This window comes from Carettochelys insculpta, chromosome 5 (genome assembly GCF_033958435.1).
Source record: "Carettochelys insculpta isolate YL-2023 chromosome 5, ASM3395843v1, whole genome shotgun sequence".
NCBI lineage: Eukaryota > Metazoa > Chordata > Testudines > Carettochelyidae > Carettochelys > Carettochelys insculpta.
The window spans coordinates 21,344,108-21,366,980 of NC_134141.1; the positions used below are offsets into that span (position 1 = coordinate 21,344,108).

A 22,873-nucleotide genomic window follows, 5' to 3' on the forward strand; every position below is an offset into this window, starting at 1 on the left:
CCGACAGAAACTGGCAATCAGATTTGTCCTAAATAAAGGAATGTGTGCTCTGCTTAGTTAGCATTTAAGTAACTAATGGAGTCATCACACAAGAAGAGAAGACAAAAGAAGTTTACATAGGTGAAAAACAATCAGGGAATATCTTTCTATGTTGTTTCTTTGGCTTCTGGTTCTCTGTTGGGTAGGTTTCAAGAGAGTAACTGAAAATATAAAAATGAGGGACAAACTCAGGCACCCCTCTCCACCCATCACACTGACAGAGACAAAGGAAGCATTTGTTGGACACTTGGAGAAGTCCTCTTTACTAACGGAGTCTGATCAGTAAAAACTGCTTAAAGTATGAGGTGAGGAAACTTTGCTTTGTATCTAATGTAAGTGCCACAGAACTCCTTTTTCTTTTTGCTGAAACAGACTAAAACTGCTGCCTCTGAAATCTTGCATATTAGAGGTTGGTTGTGAGCAGTCCAGGTTGGAGGCTGAAGAAGAGAGGCATTTCATGTTACAGGAGAGGAGTGACGGCTACTCATTAGTCTGGATTGTACCCTGGGATGTTAAAGTTAGTTGCTGATGAAGCAGTTGCTTTGCCACTTTCTGAGACGGATGCATCTGCTTGTTTTACCCACAAAACTGCAAGGGGTCTCATATACTGTGCTTGATCTCCTACAGTACAGAAATCCCGGATGCATTCTTGGCTTACACTGTACATAGTTTAATAAGCTAGCAACAGAATATGTGGATATGCTGAATCACTTGTATTTTGAATGGAAAGCCACAAATAAGGAATCTGATCTTCTTTGTGATCCTGAATGTCTAAGGTTACTGTCTAATGTCTAAGGTTATATACTCTTATAACATTTAAAGGCATGCCTCATCTTTTCAGCTGGATACTGTGGATTTAGACAGAATGTGGGTAATGGCCCCAAAACTAGCTGAAGGTCTTAGTGGCCTGAGATGGAACTGGGAAGAGTTATATGGAATCTGAATACCTATGCCAGGAAACCAGAAGATCCCATTCATAGCACACAATTAATAGAACCTAATTCACAGTGGCACTCGGCTGAAACCTCTCTCTATGTCTTGTTGGAGAAAGTTCTTAATGGTTGGAATTCCAGGATTTCTGGGACTGAAAGATCTCTCTCTTAGTTCTCACTCACTATGTCCCATTCCCCTTTGAAGGGGGCTGATCAAAAGATCCCTTTTTTTCCCCAGGATGTTTAAAACCAACTTTAAGACTTGGGAAAAGGGGAGGAAATATTGGTGGCCTCAAGGGTCCCCTGGAACTTTTTCCTTCTGTCAAGCTGTCAGTCCTCTTTCATTTGCAGAGCCTCTCTCTTCTCTACACAAGATGCTGTCCATTTTTTTACCACCAGAGAAAAAAGCCATGGCTACCTTGGCCTCTAGGGGACTATATCCACCTATAAATTCACAGCCCTGTGTTATAGCAGATTCAGGGGTTTAAGGCAGGGTATGGGTTAGGCACAACTCACCACCCACCAAGCCTTGGAAGGCTGGCTCACAAACAGAGCAGTGATTTGATCCAGTGCTGTCTTGGCTGCTCCACCATGACTGAACAGGGGCAGAGTAATTAGCAGGGAGACACAGATAGAACAAATTAACACTGCCAGGGAATTTAGGGATTGTAGCTTCATACCTTAGAATTGTTGACCTGAAGCACAAGGGACCTTGCATATACTATATGATGGAAGGTTATTCTCCACAATGTACTTTTTTTTCCCCTTAAGGTTTAACTGCTCAATAAAAATACCTGCTTTTACTCGTCAAAAGTTTCTTTCATCCATCTTGTCTAAGTAACAAGTCAATTTCGTAATCTTTATTACACCTGCCTTTGGGAAAAGTGTTGTTATATCCATACCTCAAGTTCGAGCTGAGAACGGAGATTGATGAGCGTACTCCAATTTTTGACTTCTCCAGAAAATGACGACTTCGCTAAAAGCATAGGTACTGTTCTGTGACCAACCCCAGCTTCAAGGGTTACAATGACTGATTCAATTCTGATATTTAGTGTCTCCCCTGTGAGAACCAGCTCAGTTACTGTATTTGTATTTTCATTTTCATTTGACTTTTCAAGAAACCACATTTTTAAATTTTTTATATCTTTTTTATCCCACAAGTCTGGAGGAATTGGACTAATCTTTTCTTCTTCTGCCTCTGTAGTTGGAGAAAGTGCCGATGTTATAGTAATCACTGTATTTATGATAACTGGTGAAACCTATGAAGGAAAAAAATGATTATTTAATACTGTTGGTTATATAGAAAATAGTGCAACTTGGTATATGGAGGAACAAAACCACTTTTTAAATTAATCTCTAAGGCCACGTCTGCACTAGAAGCATCTGCTGACAGAAGTTACTGTCAACAGGGAAATCTGGACAGAACCTCTGTCAACAGATTGCATCTACACACAACTTGCTCTGTAGACAAGGAACTGCCAGACTGCACTGCCCTCTGGTGCCAGAAAGCAGAATGGCAGCTCTGCAAACAGGGCCACCCAGCAATCAGAAGCCCTCTCTGTCAACAGATGTGTCCACACTGAACTTCTGTCAACAGTCCTCTGCCAACAGACTGTGATGCCTCGAATTTTAGAGGATAACACTGTCGAGGCAAGTGCAGAGTTCTGCTGAGGCTCTGTCAACACAATGCTTTCAGTGTGTAGACACTCCCTGAGTTATTTTGACAAAGGCCCCTCTGTCGACAAAAGTCTCTAGTGTAGACCCAGCCAAACTAACTAGTTACTGCTTTCAGTTTCAAAATTATAATGAATATTTGTTACCCTAGAATGTGCTGTTTCACACGTGTGAAACAAAACCCCCAAGAGATGGACCCTGAGTGGGTCACTCTTCTGCAGTACTACAGACCTAGCCTAAGAATAGATTCAAGGTGCCTAAAAAAAGCACAGCAAAGTTCCAAGTTGCACAAACAAGTCACCTTGCTTGTTTTGACAGATAAGTAACGCCAAGAACCCAGATGATGACCCAAGAGTAACTTAGAGGTCCCTGCATTTATGGCACCATAACAAGGTTTACGAAAGTGTCAAATTTTTTTGAAAAAACACTTTAATTAAAAATACCATTTCTCAAAACTGAAACATTTTGGGAAAGGAAGTTTTGACAAACATTACTAAAAAGTTCAAATCAAGAACTTGTTTCAGAATTTGTTTTATTTCATTTTTACATTAGTTTTAAATAAGATACACTTACACCATTGACATAGCATAACACAGCCTAATAGTTGAAATATGCTATTTTTATTTTATTTTAAAAATTATTAAAGGAAGCTGCTATTTAGACTTGATAAACATCGTCTTTTCTAGATAAAAACATCCTCTTAGTTGTGTTATAAAGAAACAATGTTAAACTAAATTTTGAAATGAACTTTTGACATATTCCAAAATGAAATTCAGATGAGTTTTACAATACTGATTTTGGAATAGGGTTTCCTATTCCTATTCCTATTCCTACAGCTGTCTGCTAAGAATTACAGTGCTCGCAAACAGCAGAGTTCTGTGAAGCTGTTCTCTTGAAACTTGCAGTAAGTTAAATATCTTATATCATGTGTGCTTGTAGTTCACTTATTGCTTGACTGAAACATGCTGTGTGGTCTGTTTGTTTGGGAACAGTGGGCTGGCCTTGTATGTGCTAGCCTAAAGGCCTGTTAAGCAAGGCTGAGAGATTCTTAAGGAGGCTTTGATCCCAAAGCCCTTTAATTCCAATCAACCCTCAAATAGAGGGGAGAGGCTACCCAGGAAAACCAGTAGCCAATGCCTAAGCGACCAGAGGATCTAGCAAACAGGAGTAGCTAATGGGAGTTTTGTAAGGGAGTTTAGAGGGTGTGTGTGTGTGCTGGTGGGGGGGGGAAATGGGCTAAATGAAATTAAAATTCTTTACAGTTAAAGCCACCCCCCCACCCAATAAACAATAAAACTTCAACAAAGGAATGAGCTGAAGGAGTAAAAAAAGAATGCAAGTTTAATGAACCAAAGCAGCATGTATGATTATGTATTGGCATCGTGTACATGTGTATTTGGCGCAAGGAGTTCCAAAGACCAGGCAGCAGGGGAACCTATGCCCCGTTGACTGGATCTCCAGCCCTTTGCTTAATTTGATCCAACCGATAGCAAGTCTCCATGTCATGGACCAGAAGCCCCAAGTTTAGCCTCCCCTCACCCACCCAGGGCTGGAGTGTGGCACATGCAGAGTTGAGTGTGAGTAAGTGGTAGTGGGGGGGTAAGGAAAACAGAGATGGATAGATGAGACTTTCCAGGACTCAACAGAATGGTCTCTCCCTCCAGGAGGACAGAGTCTGTTTTGATGAGGAGGATGAAAGTCTCAGGGAAGGAGAACATCAAACTGTAGCAGACGGAAACGACCCCAAAGTTGGGATCCTCCTTCCAGATCATGTTGTGGTATCCTCTCACAATTGGCTGGGGGAGACCAGAGGATCTAGCCCAGCAGGACAGGGGAGGTACAGAGAGCAAAAAAGGAGGTGTCAATGGCATGATCACACCAGGGAGTTTCTCAAGCTTCTCAAAGTGTGATACATTCAGTTGGAATTAGTGTGCTGAAACAGGGGGTAGTGTAACCTGGGGCTAGCTAGCCCTAAATCCATGGCGTAACTCCTTCAAAAAAGAAAATATTTAAGAGTAGAAGATTAGCTGAAGAATGGAGGAAAAGTGTAAAATCAGCTCATTATTTCCTTAATATAATAAAACTCAGCTCTTGGGTGGCTCCCAGAAGGGTAGAAAGAGCACAAAGCTGGGAGAAATGAATTACAAAGAAGCACACATTTAGGAGGATGGACCCCTGGAGTAGGAAGCAAGAGTTAGAGTGATAAGATGAAGACATCTCCCAGAACCACAGCCAAGCTTCCACAAACATGGCTGTGGAATCCTGCATACGCAAAAAAGATGACTGTCCTAAGGAGCAGAGCAGATGTGGAAATGTGTGGGAAAGACACTCCAACAAGACCAAGGCCTGCAAACCACTGACTGAGCAGGAACTGAGAATCTGAAGCCTCAGAACACAGATTAATTTCTTCTTTTGTTTCTACATAGTAAGCAACAGGAGGTACAAAACTAAAATGAAGCTAATGTTTCCTTTCACTTATGTCAGTTTTTTAAAATAAAACCAGTCTCTTTAAAAGCCAGTGGGGGAAGAGGGAAAGACAGGATACAAAAATGCATTTTGACTTACCTTTATTGTTAAGGATTTAATTGATAAATCTGCCATTTGTGGATTAGTACCTGATTGCACCATTTCAAAGAAGAAATCACAGGGCTGCAATACCTGAGTAAGAAAGAATTTATGGTCAACTCTCAAAATATATAACGGAGGGTAAAAATATATGCTTAGCTAGAAAAAATCTCCACTAAAATGCTATTAAGAATATTTACAAGAAACAGTTATGAGTGATAATTCTGTTGGTTATTTAAAATGAAAAATTGACTACTAATACTAGCATCCCTTCTGATATAAGAGAAAAAAACAAAAGTGAATGGAGCCAACAATATTTCAGCCTTTCTAGGCTGAGAGTCACTCAATATCAAAAGTGAACCACAGTGGAAAGTACCCATTCTCTACAGAACATATCCATTCTTGGAGCAGTAAAATCCACAAGGACATGAAAATGGCCCTTCAGCCTGTTGCCACTTGGGGCTAGAATCAGACAACAGTTGGCTTGCCATGTCCTTTGTGTCCTTGCCTGCTGACAGGATGAGAGTGAAGAAGCCAGTGCAGATCAAAAGACACTATATTATATAACTGCTTGATTCTATAACTTGAACTGCTGGCCTTCTGCTCTAAGGATGAGACTTTCCTTTGGGATTTGTGCATGTTTAGAGGTATATGACCTGGTATTTTGCATTAATTTGTCATGCTACATTCAGAATATGAACAGGAGAATCTGACGTTGGTGATTATCCCTTATGCTGTGTTCTGTAAGGGTGAATTAAAAAAACCAGAGCTGATGTGATTAATCTTTTATTTCTCACTTGGCAGTGTGTCTCCATAAAAATGGTTGCTTATCATATTTGAGACACGGGCGCAGACCACTCAGGTGAGTGCACAACAATACAATGAAGCCAGAGAACTTGGCCTGGCAGCACCCCGTCCCATGTAGCCCTCCCCATGACTATATAACAGCAGCACTAGCCCGACCACTACTTCCTACTAGAATTCAAGGCAGGATGCGCCAATGAGGAGGGGACAGTGAGCAAGTCATGGAGGACAGGTCTGCGCCCACATCCCAAAGAACAAAAGTGACAATACAAGTAAGTCATTCTTTTCCGCCCCCAGAGGTTAAAGGCATGTATTCTATTCAGATGACTTATGAGCAGTTCCAGTGGGTGGTAGGGTTCAGAGTCTACTTAAGCAATGACTTTTTAATTGCTTCCGCAAAGTTAGCATGTGACCTACATGCTGCGGTAGTACCAGAATCTTTGTTTACAGTGTGAACTGAAGACCATGTAGAAGCACTGCAAATTTCTAACACTGAAACATCGTTGACAAATACAAGCAATGTATTTTGGAGTCTTAATAAATAAACCTGTAATGTTCATAAGGGCATAGTTTGAAGTATTCCGTATGCTGTGGTAATACAGCAAGTTATCTATCTGTAAATAATCATTGCAGAAAGCAGCTGATATTTCATTCAATCTGCATAGGAAACAAAAAGTCCAGGTGAAGAACGAAATAGGTTAGTCAATTCCAGATAGAATTTCAATCACTGTCTCACATCCAATATGTGGACATGCTGGTCACCTGCTTTTCAGTGCAGCCCAGGAAAGAATATAGGCAAGCAAATAATATTAAGGTAAAATTGTGAAATCACCTTGGACAAAACTTTGATAGTAGTCTTAAGGGCCTGTTTTCTTTGAAGAACTGAATACACGGAAGTTCTACTATTATGGCTTCTAATGTGCTGACTCTTCTTGTGGGCATTATAACCATAAGGAAAGCTCTCTCTTTTTAACAGAGAAATGAGCAGGAAGGAGAGGAACCATGAGGTCAACCAGCACAGTATCATGGTCCCACAACAAGATCATTTCCTTCACAGCTGGAAAGGGATGGATAATACCTTTCAGAAATCTCACTACTATGGAGTTTAAGAATATTGACTTTCCTTGACTTGGAGGATGAAACAACTGAGACTGCTGCCAAATGAATCCTAAAAGAGTTAAGAGCCATATCAGAAGACTTCAACTGGCAGCCCACAATATCACGAATATGACCTGAGTAAACTCCCTTGGAAAGTGACTAAATTGAAAAATGTTTCCATCTAGCCAAAGTAGACTTAATAGCTGGTTTTCTACTATTAAGTAGGACCCAGTGTACTGCTTCTAACACTGTTCTTATGCCTAATGGTGATGTATAGCTTACTCAGTGCTAGATGAATGACCTGGCCACCATGCTGAGTCAGCAGATGAAGGAGGAGTGTAAGATCAGTGAGGACCAACAGAATTCTGAAGAACCAATATTGTCCTGACCAAATTGGCATAATAAAGCATTGCATAGCATTGTCCAACTTCAACTTTGAGAATAACCTGACAATCAAGAAGCATAGGGGAGAACACACACAACAGATCTGTTCCCCAGTTCACATGGAAGAAATCAGCAAGAGCCCCTAAACAGAATCCTGATCGGGGAAAAAAACTGACAGCACTTGTGCTTTGTTGCAAAAGGGTCAAACTATGAAATGCCAGATTCCCTGAACATGGACCATACTATACAGCTCTTTAGATCCCACTCATATGTGTTGGAAAAAGTCCTGCCGAGATGATCAGCCAACTGGTTTTGAGAGTTGGAACGTGTGCCTCTGTGCTTATTATGTCTTTCTTCACACAGACATACCAAAACTTCATTTTGCAACACAGCTAGTTGGAATGGGCTGCTCCTTGATTGTTCACATTTTGGTGGTATTGTTGGTGAGTATGTGACCCACTGCTTCCTTAATCAAATGCCAGAAGGCACAATCCCATGTATTGTAAACATCACACACTGATACACAACATTTTCCATTCCAAAGACAAGCCCTGAACCTTTAACATGTGCTCCCTAACGTATTACGGAGGCAACAGTGACTATACTTTGTGTTTGCAGGGTACTCACAAAGGGAACATCCTGGCAACACAGTTCTATTTTGCTTTCCACTGTAAAGAATGCAACAGTTCTGGACGCACTAAGACAGGCCTTTCCAATGACTGGCAGTTCAGGTGATAGACCAGCTTCAGGTCATTAAAGAAAGGGTGAAGACGACTACAGGTGTGCATGGACTGAGGTTTAATGAGGAGACTGCAGATCCACACAAAGGCAACAAATTGTCTGGACTCACTCATATGCGAGAAAATGCCTTGAATTCAAAAAGTGTAAGAAGGCATTTAACTCAATTTTTCGAGTTTCAGGCAATGGCAACAATGCTTTTTTTCAAAATTAACCCCAGGAGTAGAAGATGTTCAGTGTGAACTGGATATGACTGAAGATGTGTCCCTCAGATCTCTCTCATGAGTCACAGAATCACAGGGCTGGAAGGGACCTCAGGAGGTCATCTAGTCCAGCCCCCTGCTTCAAGAAGGATCAACCTCCACTAAGTCATCCCAGCCAGGACCTTGTCCAGCTGGGACTTAAGAACCTCAAAGGATGAAGACTCCACCACCTCTCTAGGCAACGCATTCCAATGCTTCACCACCCGCCTGGTGAAGTAGTTTTTCCTAATATCTAACCTACACCTTTCCCTCTTCAACTTCAGACCATTACTCCTTGTTCTGTCATCTGACACCACTGACAACAGTTTCTCACCCTCCTTTTTAGAGCTCCCCTTCAGGAAATTGAAGGCTGCTATTAAACCACCTCTAAGTCTTCTCTTCTGTAAACTAAACAAGCCCAAATCCCTCAGCCTATCCTCATAGGTCTTGTGTTCCAGATCCTTAATCATTTTTGTTGCCCTTCGCTGAAGCTGCTCCAGCAAATCCACATCCTTTTTATACTGGTGGGCCCAAAACTGGACACAATATTCCAGATGTGGCCTCACCAGTGCTGAATAAAGAGGAATAATTACTTCTCTAGATCTGCTTGAAATGCTCCTCCTAATGCACCCCAGTATGCAGTTAGCCTTCACGGCTACAAGGACACACTGTTTACTCATATCCAGCCTTTCATCCACCATAACCCCTAGGTCCCTTTCCATCATACTGCTGCTGAGCCAGTCGGTCCCCAGCCTGTAACAATGTTTGGGATTCTTCCACCCCGGGTGCAGCACTCTACACTTCTCCTTATTGAACAGCATCAGATTTCTAAATCAATAGTGTAGTCAATTGCGTAGGTATGGAAAGCTGTGAATTCTCCTCCTTCTGACGTAAGCGTTACCACCATCATGTATTTGGTAAATATACATGTTCCTGGGCCAACCATATACTGATAGCGTTGGCAGGTGAAAATGAATCTCAGGAATTTCTGTGGCCTGGGAAAACTGGCATAGGAAATTAGGCATCCTGAAGATTGAGAGCAACAAACCAGAGGAGGAATCTCAGAACTCTAGAGTGGCCCCAGTCCGTTTTGTGGGAAGGAGAATGGTCTCTCTTTCTTCTGGAAGAAGGAAAGGAAATTGGATGTGGAAGCTCAGGCACATTCTGGAGGTTCTGATTCTGTGGGGGTTCTGAAGTGGGCCTTGTGGCCTTCTCTATAAGGCTTCTTCAAATGCAAGTTCCTCGACACCTTCCCTTAACACGCTATTCTCTAAGGCACATTAAACTTAGGATGGCGGGGGGGTCACTAGTAGTGATACAGAAACCTCAAACAATGGTCAAATGCTCAAAACCCATCAGCTTGGATTAAAATGTTACTAACTACACAAATCTGAACTAAACCCCAAAGTTTAGAGGGAACACTGGTGGGTGGCACAGCTCTCATACAGCCACAGGAAGGGCTAGAGGGCACAAACACCACCCCATCGATTACTGCTTAGCCCATTTCCCTGGATTCTGTGCTTTGGGAAAGCACACCACTGAGAACACACATCTGTAACCAATAAAAGAATAATCTTGGTTCAGTAGGAAGTTAAACTGGGCTCAGAGATTGCATGAAAAGTATGCAACTCCCCTTGTTCTCAAATGATATAACTACTCTGCACACCAAAAATACAACCAAGAGTCTTAGACCCCAAGTCTATAGACTAAGGCTCACGCTACGGTGCTGAAAATAAACTATAGACTTTTCAATCAGGGCTGGCTCTCAGGTTGTGAGACCAACACCCTTGTCAGGATTCAGATCTACATACCCGAGCCCAAGTGAGAGTCTATATTGCTATGTTTAGCGTTAGAGCAATTGCCAAGAAAATTAGAGTCTACAGACATGGAGTTAGATTTGTTCCCATGAGGTTTTCCTTTGCAATGTACGCAAAATGAAAAGTTGAGTTTATTTGTCTCACGTCCCACATATGGGCCCCTTTTGACTCTCTCAAGGAAGGTAGAAGCCTCAAGGATGGTTTCGCAAGAAGCAACACACCTGTCTACAGCACTGGCTGTACATGGACAAGACAGATCTGTGTTTCTCTGAAGGGTCTCAGACCATGATATGAACAGGGATTCTTGAAATGGCTGTTAAAGAGGTGGCAGCAGGAGGAAGCTGGGTCTGAAGGATCTTTATTATACTCACTGGAGCTGAGAGTGTCCAAGTTGTATCCAGAGATCTCAATCTGTCATTTGTGGAGATGTGGAGAGGGCAGCTGAGCTCCTCATTTGGAGGTATCACTGATGGTGTGGGGTACAAAGACTCAAGAATGATCTCTTATCTGGTATGCTGCCCTTTGGAATGTGAAGGAAACTGATCTCTGCCTACAAAACCACTCAAGCTCCTCCATAAGACACAGTCGAAGAAAGAGAGCAGGAGGCAGGACAAAAAGAAATGCCCTACTGTCTCTGGTCTTCTTGGCCTAGCTCACTCCGATACCTGAAAACAAACCAGCTACTTCAAATACCTCACAAAGGAAGTGGAGCTACTGCAAATGACTCCTGAAAAGACAAATACTGGACACAACCTACATGGGAACTGGACATACTTTATTGAGCTTAAACATTAATTTAAACATTTTGCTACAAGGTTTTCTTTCAGAAAAACTCGCAATTAGGGATGACTGGTGGAGCCATTGGCTTCTGCACAGAAAGATAAAAAGTGAACAGATTTTCAGGGGACAGATCATTCCTCTGCTCCAATAACTGAGAGGTCTGTTTCTGTCCCAAAGCTTCAAGCATGTTTAAGTACCATTGCAAAACATCTGTGGGTTTTAACACAAAGAAGAAATTTAAATCGTAGCAGTGGACATCTAAATTCTAATTTAAAAAAAAAACAGAAAAAAAATCAGAGCATGACCTCCAATGTCTCTGAGAAAATTTTCACATAAAAACATCTAAATTTATGAAAAACCTTGAAAATAGGCAGTGCATTCAGAGAAACATGTCATCTGTATGTTTAGGTTATCTGGGAACTGGAACTATAACAGTTTCTTCCCATGCACTCAAAATTTTTAGTTGTAAGAAAAAACAAAAGCCATAAAAGGGAATAGTAGAATCATGAATGCTGTAAAAGAGCAATCACACACAAAAAAGAAAGCTCAACAGTAAACACTAGCTGCTGGGCTTCTCAAAACATGTACAACTAAACTAGATTTTTGTAATCCTTCCACTAATTTGGAGAAAGCACGTTAGCAGTACAAAATGCTATAGCACAACCAGAGACTGCCTGATGACTATTCACGCAAGAATAATTTTTCACCAACATTTTAAATATTAAAGCCACAAACTCTGATTACAACTATTTTGTGTCTGTCTGTCTGTCGAGGGAGCAGGAGGGAAAATGATTTACAACTCCAATTATATCATCATTTGCAGACATTCAGATTATATTCTAAAAGAACACTTACTGTAGTGATGTTCCCCCTTCTCTTTTCTGCAAGAAAAGGGCAGGCTTTCACTTGTATATCTTTAACAGCAGCTGTCATTTTGTTCATTTGAGGGCTGTTCTTAATGAATATCTCACACTGCGCTGTCACCACCAATGCAGGAGCATCACTTTTTGTTAAATCAGCCACAAACACAATCTCTGGATTTTTAACAACTATGTTCATTTCCATTGAAGATACTGGGTGCACAGATACTAAAAAAGAACCCAATGTAAGTTAAACCTATTGTTTGAACACCCCAAGACATTGCTATAATTATACCGACATTACGTTTACATATATTTGGTTTTTCCATTTGCTGTTGACTAAAATTAACTCTAAGAAGGGCTGGAAGGCTTCCATTTGTTAGTTGAAACAGGGACTAGAAAAGAAGATGTGGACAGGGACAATTAATGGTTCCTCTAGCCAGTGACAAATACCTCTCCACGATAAGGCTGTTGGGGGGAGGGAGATGAAAAACTATTTCCACAGGTGTTCTAAGGTTGGGAGATGTCAATATCAGCAGCAGAAAGCAGCCAAAATGCTGAAGGAGGTATTGGCACCCACTGAGCCAGCCCTAGTATAGTTCTTGAATCAGTAGAGTTGACCTCATCCTCATTGCTAGTTGCAATGCAAGCTGATTAAGTAGCAGGGCCAGCTGTAAAGAGGAGATTCAAACGGGGGGTGGGGGAGAAGGTCCCTTGCCACTAGGAAAACCAACCTGTTGAATAGAGGGCACCTTAGAAAAAGCTATTTGTGTGGACAGAGCCAATGATGTCTGAGGGGACAATGTAGCTGAAGGATCCATTACACGCGTGAAGACACAATGCTATAGAATCAGAGTTGGCAGTGCCACTTCTCACGGAACCCATGCGAATGTCAATTTGTGAAGCTTCAAACTGGTAACTAGAGGGCTTATTAGTATGATTAAATATAGAGATCTTCTGATCATCTACATTTAGAATGCTTTGACTCACATAGAGATGGGGAAGTTTGACATTTACTCCCAGACCTATCTTTGGAGTCGAGAGAACCTGAAGGAGCACTCTAAGTTACTCCAGGGTACTGATACACTTCCAAGGTAGAAGTTTGTCAACAGCCTTAAGGATGGTATCAGTAACGGTGATCACTGGAGTGCTGGGTTCTTTCTGAACAGGCAGAGTCATAACCTGTCTTCTTGAGTCTCATAGAGACCACAACAGTGAGCAGAAGTAAAAAAGTGATCAAAAATTTCCTGTGCATCCTTGACTGAATGAGCCAACAAGGCACAGTCATCAGAAAACAGGTGGTCATGGATAGCCGTAGTAACCACTTTGGTGCAAGCCTGAAGTCTGTCTCCAGAGACTGAAAATATTACCATTTGTTCCAAGCTGAATAGGTATGCCCAATATGCAGTCCTTGAAAGCAACTAGCCATATCATTGAAAAGTAGATGCTGAACAGGATAGGAGTGAGGACACATCCTTGCTTTGTACCATTTGATATTTCAAAAGGCGCTGATCTCTCTCCATTGTTAAGGATTCGTCCTAGCATGCCATCATGAAAAGACCAAACAATATTGATAAATTTCTCAGCCAATTCACCCAAATATTTTCCAGAGTCCATTTCTGTTTATCGTGGTTAACACCTTGGTCATACTGATGAAAAAAACCACAGAGGTCCTGATGTTGCTCTTTACATTTCTCTTGTATCTGTCTGGCTGTAAATATGTCGGCAGTGCCTTGACCAGCAGGAAATCCACACCAGCTCTCAGGAATGATGCCATTTTTGAACACATGCAAGGAAAGCCAGTTGTAAAGGATGTGGGCCAGGATCTTACCACCTATAAGCCGCGTCTACACGTGCACGCTACTTCAAAGTAGCGGCACTAACTTTGAAATAGCGCCCGTCGCGGCTACACGCGTCGGGCGCTATTTCGAAGTTAACTTCGACGTTAGGCGGCGAGACGTCAAAGTCGCTAACCTCATGAGGGGATAGGAATAGCGCCCCACTTCGACGTTCAACGTCGAAGTAGGGACCGTGTAGTCGTTGCGCGTCCCGCAACGTCGAAATTGCCGGGTCCTCCATGGCGGCCATCAGCTGGGGGGTTGAGAGACGCTCTCTCCAGCCCCTCAGCTCACTGGTGGCCACATGGAGCGGCCCCTTAAAGGTCCCCTCCCACTCCCTTCCTGTGCAGGAAGCTGAGGGATTGTGCAGGCAGCAGCCTGCACACGCGGCCAGCCTGCACCTACCTCAGCACCCCCCCCAGCTGCGATGGCTGCCCGGCAGCCCCCCCAGGGGACCCCCCCAAGGGGAGCCAGGGCTCACAGCCCAGCCAGAAGGGCAGCCAGGCTGGGAAGCAGCAGCGGGACCCCGCCTGGACGGAGGCCGAGCTGCGGGACCTGCTGGGGCTCTGGAGCGAGGAGGTGGTGCTCCAGGTAATGGGGAGCAAGAGGCGGAACGCGGATGCGTTCGCTCGGCTGGCCGACGGCCTGGCTGCCCGGGGTCACCCTGCCCGCACTCCTGACCACGTCAGGAGTAAGGTGAAGGAGCTGTGGCAGGGTTACTCCCAGGCCCGGGATGCGGCCAGCCGATCTGGGGCCGCCCCCGTCACTTGCCCCTTTTACAGGGAGCTCAGGGACATCCTGGGCCCCCAGCACACCTCCTCCCCTCCGGCCACCCTTGACACCTCGGCTGACGAGCCCCAGCAGGCCCTGCAGCCGAAGTCCGCCCCGCACCCCGGGTGCCCCCCCCCGGAGGCCACCCCCGGGACATCGTGGCAGGAGGAGGAGGAGGAGGAGGAGGAGGAGGGGGGCTCCTCCTCTGCAGAATCCGGGCTGCAGATCCTCCTCCTGCCATCCTGGAGCAGCAGCAGGGCCTCCGCCCCCCGGGGATCTCCGGACCGTGGGAGCGGACCGACAGGTAGGTACCCCCCTCTGGTGGACACCCCTGGGCTTGAGGGGAGGGGGTAAGAGGTATGTGTCCAGGGCCCCCCACATGCTCACATGGCCATGGCCCCAAGGACACCAGGGCCATGGCCCTCACAGCACTGCATCAGCCCCTGCCCGCCCCCCCCAACCCCGCATGACAGTGCCATGCCCCATCCCCGGGCCAGGGGGGAGCGGAACCTCGAGGGGCCCCCGGGAGGAGGGGGTGGGACACCCCGCAGCAGCAGCATGTGATGGAGTGGGGGGAGTGCCAAAGGGAGACTCAGGCTACATATGAGCAATAACAGCCGAATAGCTCCCAGGGGCAAAGGAGGATCCTGGGGCTACAGCTGGCAGGTGACACCTCTGCCCTGAACAAACAGGAGGGAGGAGCCGAGCTGGCTTGGAATTGGGGGGCGAGGGCGGGGGCCACAGGTAGAGGCTAGGGGAAGGGAGAGCTGGAAGGCAGCCAGCCTGAGGAGGGGGAAAACTGCATCCCAGAGAGGCACCCCTTGGGGTCTTCTCCCTACGACGGGTTGGAAGGACTGTCTCTTCCGACAGCTGGTGCTGTCACTCCTGGGAGAAACTGGGCATCTGTGGCCTAAGAAACCTCTCCTGCTGTCAGACCCTGCAGGGTGAACTCAGAGTTGCTCCCACCAAGGGACGGGGTGCAGGGCAGGGGGACCCCTGAACCCCATCCATCACAGCAGCATCTCCCGGGGATGGGGAACCTGCAGCACAGGGCTGGGGGGACAAAGGCCACGGCTCGGGGCCCATACTAACGCCTGTCTCCATTCTTCTTCCCCCCCTCCTCTCCTGTGTCCCGCACCTGCCCCATCAGAAGGACCGGAAGAGAGCGCCGGCGAGGCCTCAGTCGTCCCGGAGAGCCCTCTGGGACCATCGCTCCAGGCCAGCCCCTCGGCCGAGGACCGACCGGCCCCGCGGCGGGCTAGACGGCAGACCCCGCGCTACCATCTGCTGGCCATCCACCGTCGGCACCTGGAGGTCGCGGAGCAGCACCTGCAGTTGCAGGAGCGGGCACTGGCCTGGCGCCAGGAGGCATGGGGGGCCTACATGGACACTTTTAACCGCTTGGTGGACTACTTGGCCCCCCATGCCACGCCGGCCACCGCATCGCCCGCCCTGCCTGCTCCACCAGCCCCACCACCAGCTGCTCCGCCCGTCGCTGTCCCGTCTGCCGTCGCCCCGCCACCCACCGCCGAGGGCTGGAGCGCCGAGGGACCCCTGGAGCCACCTGAGCCTCGCCGGGCGTCCTACCTTCCAGTCCGGCCCGCCCCCACCCAGCCCCAGACAGGGCTGCGACCGCGGCGGGGCTCCCGGCCGCCAACGCCCAGTGCCGGGCTATAGGGGCGAGCGGCCCGGGACGTGGCCCCCCCCTTGTATATAGTTTACAGTTATTATTTGTTGCCCCCCATTTGCCCTGTCCCCCCCCATGTAAATAGTTCTCCCCTTTATCCTCCCTGGTTTTCTTTTTATTATTGAGGACACTGGTTTCTTTGTATTGTTTCATTTTTGTACATATTAGTTTTTTTCAACATGTTTGTACATAGTTTGTTTTTGGTTCAAATATTTACAGTTAAAAAAAAAAGGTTCTGAAACAAAAAGACGTTTAAGTTCAGCCACCAGTGCGTGCTGTCATTTGTCCAGGAAAAGTGGGAGGGGGGTGCGGTGGGGTGCTCCATGGTGTATGCGTTGGGGCAGGAGTGTGGTGGAGGAAGGGGCGGGCAGTAGGGGGCCTGGGCAGAGTTCACCCCGCGGCCTCTTCATCAAAGTGGGCCCGCAGGGCCTCCCGGACCCGGGTCCCCTCGGGGTCCACCTGCCGACTGGGGGCAGCAGGTGGCTGGACGTCTGCCCTGCCGGCCTCTGCTGCCCAGCCCTGGAAAAAGGTGTCCCCCTTGCTCTCCACCAAATTGTGCAGGGTGCAGCAGGCACCCACAATCTGGGGGATGTTGTTGGGGCCCGCATCCAGGCGGGTCAGGAGACATCTCCAGCGTCCCTTCAGGCGGCCAAATGAGTGCTCCACCAACTGGCGCGCACGGTTCAGGCGCTTGTTGAAGCGCTCCTGGCTAGCGGAGAGATGGCCCGTGTAGGGGTGCATGAGCCATGGCCGGAGGGGGTACGCCGCATCTGCGATGACGCAGAAGGGCATGGTGGTGTCCCCCAGAGGGATCTCCCACTGGGGGATGTAGGTCCCCGCCTCCAGCCGGCGGCACAGGCCCAAGTTCCGGAAAACCCGGGCATCGTGGGTGCTGCCAGGCCAGCCCACGTAAATGTCCTGGAAACGTCCCCGGCTGTCCACCAAGGCCTGGAGGACGACAGAATGGTAGCCCTTTCGATTCATGTAGCGTCCTCCACTGTGATGCGGGGCGCGGATGGGGATGTGAGTCCCATCCAGAGCCCCGAAGCAGTTGGGGAAGCCCAGGGTGGCAAAGGCCGCGATAGTGGCATGTGGGTCCCCCAGCCTCACGAGCCTGTGCAGGAGCATGGCGTTGATGGCACGCACAACCTGCAGAGAAAGCACATGGGACAGCACCAATGAGGGGTGAGCAGGGTGTGCGTGGCCCTGCCCTGCCCTCCCCTCCCTTTCTCCTCCCCTGCCCGGGCCCCCCTCCCCTGCCCTGCCCTCCCCCCGTGGGTTCTCTTACCTCCATGAAGACAGCCCCGACGGTGGCCTTGCCGACACCAAACTGCTGCCCCACGGATCAGTAGCTGTCGGGAGTGGCCAGCTTCCAGACAGCGATGCCGACCCGTTTCTGCACTGTGAGGGCACGCCGCATGGCGGTGTCCTGGTGCCTGATTCCGGGGGTGAGCCACTGGCACAGCTGCAGAAATGTCTGCCGGCTCATCCTGAAGTTCCTGAGCCAGCGGTCGTCCCACTCCCCAAGCACCAGCCGCTCCCACCAGTCGGTGCTGGTGGGGTAGCTCCACAGCCGCTGGCGTGTGAGGCGGGGGGGGGGGGGGTGCTGCAGGGTTAGGGGTTGAGCCCTGCTGCCCTGGGGGCATCTCCTCCTCCGGTGTACCAAGGAGGTGCTCAGCTGCCTCCCACATGGCACGGAGCAGGGCAAGCCCTGCTTCTGCCGGGAGGGCTGGGTGGACCTCTGGCTGCTGCTGCTGCTGCTGCTGGGGGTCCGTGACTGCAGCGCCCGGGGTCTGTGTGCCTATGGCTCCTCAGACCGCGTGCTGTGCAGGCTGAGTGTGTCTGGGAGGGGCCCTTTAAGGGAGCGGCTAGCTGTTGCCCCGGAAGCGCTAGTCCGCCCTGTGATCCTGTCTGCAGCTGTGCCTGGCATCCCTATTTCGATGTGTACTACTTTGGCGTGTAGCGCTAGTCCGCCCTGTGACCCTGTCTGCAGCTGTGCCTGGCATCCCTATTTCGATGTGTGCTACTTTGGCGTGTAGACGTTCCCTCGCTGCGCCTATTTCGATGTTGGGCTGCACAACGTCGAAGTTGAACATCGACATTGCCGGCCCTGGAGGACGTGTAGACGCTATTCATCGATGTCTCTACTTCGAAATTAGCTGCTTCGATGTAGCGTGCACGTGTAGACGTAGCCATAGAGAGCAGAAAGCTACCTTGATGATCATCCCAGCATACATGCCGGCCCTGGAGGACGTGTAGACACTATTCATCGATGTCTCTACTTCGAAATTAGCTGCTTCGATGTAGCGTGCACGTGTAGACGTAGCCATAGAGAGCAGAAAGCTACCTTGATGATCATCCCAGCATACATGGTCACCTTTTCTCTTGTATAAATGTACAATCAGGGAATCTCTGAAGTTGTTCTAGGAGCAACTAGCTACTTATCCTGAATGAAGAAAAATGGGTAAGAGATGCTGCATCAGCTGGCCACCAACAGCTTTATAAATTTCTGTTAATTTCAGGTGCCTTTCCAGATTTCATCTGTTTAACAGCTTTTTGTAACTCATAAAGAAGTGGTGTTATGACCAGCTGTGAATCACTAGCCCATCAACAACAAGAAGTCCTGTGGCACCTTATAGACTAACAGATATTTTGGAGCATAAATAAGCTTTTGTGGGCAAAGACCCGCTTCATCGGATGCATGAGTCATGCATGAAGCTTACAGGACTTCTCGTTGTTTTTGAAGATACAGACTAACACGGCTACTTCTCTGATACTTAGCCCACTGAAGAATCTCCTCAAGAACAATGCTGTCAAAAGTTCAGGTCTGGTTTAATATTTTGTGAAAATGTTCAACCCAGCGGTCAGGGATTTTAGCACTATCTGTGATCAGAGTGAGTGCACAGGTGTTGAGCCAGCAATGTGTTGCCTATAAACTGTCTTCAGCCAACCACAGAATGCTTTAAAATCATGTTATTGGCTACATCTTGAAGTTTAATGGATTTATATTTCCATCAGTCCTTTTTAATTTGCCATAATTTGACTTGTGCCTCCTGCTAAGCTCAAATATTTGCTGATTTATTTAAGGCTTTCTCTATCGTTGATCCAGGCCAGGTGTGCCCCATGCATCTTATCAAGAGCAGCTTGGGCATCTCTGTCATTGTCAAGCCAATCCCCGTGCTTGCATTTTTTGAAACTAAAAACTTTACGCAGCCATTCTGTAGGTTGGTTGTTTGATGCTAATCCAATCATCCTCAATAGTGGGTAGCTTGCTCTGGACCTTCATTGCTGATGATTAAGGAAGAGTCAAGTCTGAGCTGAAACAACGCTTGTGTCTTGGGTATTTCAAGTTTACCTACATCCATCTTGTTCTGGCATTCAGCAGTATGAAGAAGTTTTGGTGGACAAAGATTAAAGGAGACAACACTGCATACCATGTAGTAGTCCGGCAAGGAACTAGCATCATGCACTGCACAAGTCAACATCTGAAAATCTTTGTTTTGTGATGAAGTGGTCAATCATATGACAAATCTTAGACCAAGGCTGCATCCAAGTTGCTTTGTATTTGTCTGCCTGTTGGAAGAAGGTGCTTGCAACAGCAATCTCATGCTGCGCACAAGTTTGAAGAAAAAGGGTGCCATTTGAGTTCTCACTTCCAATACCATGAGATCCAAGCACCTTTGGCCATGCAATGCAGTCCTGACCAACTCTAGCACTGAAATTGCAGAGTATGTTAGCTTGAATTTAAAATGTACTGAACAGATCACTAAATTCAGACTAGCGTAGGAAACCTCCTTTCATCATCTGCAGTGGGCAAACTGGGTGCATATGCCCTAACAAGTACAAGGCATTGTTCCTGCCTCAGTCTGATATGCTTGGGGGTCATGTGGTGAGGACTGAGGGCACATGGCTGGGATTCCAGCTGGACACTTGTGGTGTCCTGATGGCAAAACAGACTACTCCTTGGATTGGATGAGCCTCAGGATAGTCCACACAGTAATATGAATAGCTTCTTCCAACTCTGTGAACTGGCTGGTACCAGAAATTCATGTTTTGCTTGAGCCTGCAAAATCAATGTTATAACATGCAAGTTCTCTACCAATGATTGCTATCCTGCAATCATGGCAATCAAAAAGTACGCATACGTTCCAGGATACAAAGTGCAGTTTTTGTTTAGTCACTGATTTTCCCTTGTGATTGTAAACCTAGATATCCAGTCAGCCGTGGCTGATCAACAGGAATCAACTGGAACAAGCCGTGTTCAGGGACTGTCTAATCAAATCCTCTAAATACTTCTGAAAAGGTAAGGAAAAAATGGGGAGGAGGTGGCGAGTTGAAGTAACAGTCATTCTAACATTCATTGCTAAGATCTGCCTCACACTGGATGTCAAAAAGAACAAGATGCTCCACCAACCCTTGCCAGTGGGACAATCTTATGTACCTTCTACTGAAGTCAATGGAGAGCTGCTGGAAAATGTGGAATGCTTCCCATACTTTGGAAGTCATTGTTCTGCTAAAGTTTACACTGATGCAGAATTCAGCACCATCTGAGCCATTCAAATTCTGCTTTTGCCCGCTTGAGACAAAGCATCTTCAAGAACCTTGTCTTCTAGCCCAACACAAAGGTCCTTGTCTACCATTCAGTGGTTGTTCCAATGTTACAGTATGCATTTTTAAACCTGCACAACATACAAACATCATTTGAAGGCACTTGAACAAGATCATCAATGCTGCCTCAGGAGAATCCTAAATCTCCCTCAGGAGGAGAGGCACATGAACACTAGCATCCTGGAAGAGTTGAATGTAACCAACGTTGAGGTCATCATTCATCAACAACTTCACTGGACTAGTCACGTGGTTTGAATGTCCAATCAATGTCTCCCAAAACAGACTCTGTTCTCCAAGTTGAAGAAAGGACAGAGGAGCTTTGGGGGCCAGCGGAAGTGATATAAGGACATGCTGAAGGCACACATGAAAAAGTGCAGCATCGGTGTTAACACTTGCCCAAGATTGTCCACAGTGGAGAACAGCAATCACAATTCCAGAAGTGCTGTCACACTGCAGGCGAGGAGAGGCAGAGAAGGAAAGAACATCAAAACTGCTCCATGGTCCTCCAACAGCTATCAACACCTGCCCCTTTTTTGATAAGATATGCGGCTCCAGAATTGGGGTGATCAGCCATCAACAGATTCACAAATAGGAGGGTGACATGAAGACGTCCTACTCATTATCAAGGGACTGCCAAGAGAAAGAGTTGAGATCTCACGTGTCTAGTAGTCAAGCACAAGAGAATACTCAGCTATGGAAAACGGGTAAAAAGACTGGTATTGAATGCTAAGACTGACTGGTTGTTTGACACACTGAATAATGAGAGCCAAACCAGGAAGCAGCCTAAAGTTAGCATTACAGTTCCTATTCCAAGGTTTCTCATGCACAGTGACCACATTCTGAAAGAAAACTGCATGACCCTGGAGGCAGAGGGGACAAATCCCAAGCCCTACTGCGGCAGGTAGGGGTGGAGTCTGGGCTTCAGCCATGGGACCCAACAATAATATTATTTGTCCTGGCAACCCCATTAATATGGAGTCCTGACCTATAGTTTAATAATCGACATTCAGTTACCAACCTTGCTCCTTCACAGTTAAAGTCTTCTTGATATTCCTTTGTGCAGCAGCACTTTCTGCACTAGCCTTTAAGAATATATCTGCAACGGTAAGCAGAAATTCCATACTCGCACAGAGATACAGCTCTTGAACAATTGTATCCAGGCAAGTGCCATCTCTCCCCTGCTTGTAGCTTATATCCACCATAACCTTCTTTTCAAATCCATGTTTCATTTCCACCATTCTGAAAAACAAGCAGTGTAAAATAAGACACTTTCAAAAGGAGACCAGGCCTCCCATATAAACAACTCATTCTCATACTAAGGTAACAGAGAGAAAGCCATGCTAGTCTATATACTCTCAAAACAAAAAAGCAGTGATGTAGCACTTTAAAGACACATTTCAACACGTTAACATGCGGTTTGAACCGGGATGCAAATCTTCTGGTATATTAGGGCTCTTTTGAATACTTGGCTTAATCTAATTCTTGACTCCCCGGTGCCCCTCTATTTTCAGATTTGCTCACCTTGATCTCTTTTTTTCTGATTTGTCAACCTTGACTACTATTTTCAGTTCTCTGTGCCTTAAATATTGAGTCTGTTCTGGTATGGCTATGGTCTGAAAAAGTGGGCCTGTCCCACGAAAGCTCACCTAATAAATTATTTTGTTAGTCTTTAAAGTGCTACTTTACTGCTTTTTTGTTTTCATACTAAGGTGTTCTCATTTCAGCTAGAGGAGGACATTAAGAGAAATTCCTTACAAAAATCCCACTTTAAAAAAAAAAAATTAGAAAACCTGCCAATATAACTTTCAACTTTCTACTTATATCCAAACGGATATAAATTTTTAACTGAAACGCAACAATGAGCACCACGTGCCATTTGCAGCTTTCTGATAGGACATCACTTAACTGTTCAAAAGACAGACGAAAGTTACAGAGATAAAACATGAAAAATCAGTCTCCTTGTTGCAAGAGGCCAAAGAATACAGATCTCCTTGATAGCCACTACAACAGCCTTAATTCCAAAACAGAGGCTTTAT

At 46.4% G+C, this 22,873-nt stretch overlaps 1 protein-coding gene across 4 annotated transcripts in view; it reads right to left on the minus strand.

Moving 5' to 3' along the window:
- VPS13A (vacuolar protein sorting 13 homolog A) overlaps window positions 1–22,873 on the minus strand; it is a 218,539-nt gene that overhangs the window by 103,072 nt on the left and 92,594 nt on the right. For all 4 annotated transcript variants that reach the window (XM_074994740.1, XM_074994741.1, XM_074994739.1 and 1 more), the window contains 4 exons: window positions 21,856–22,076; window positions 11,929–12,161; window positions 5,211–5,303; window positions 1,874–2,230 (listed from right to left, as the gene is read on the minus strand). In XM_074994740.1, the coding sequence (XP_074850841.1) occupies window positions 1,874–2,230; window positions 5,211–5,303; window positions 11,929–12,161; window positions 21,856–22,076 (904 nt within the window). The remainder of the gene's footprint in view (window positions 1–1,873; window positions 2,231–5,210; window positions 5,304–11,928; window positions 12,162–21,855; window positions 22,077–22,873) is intronic.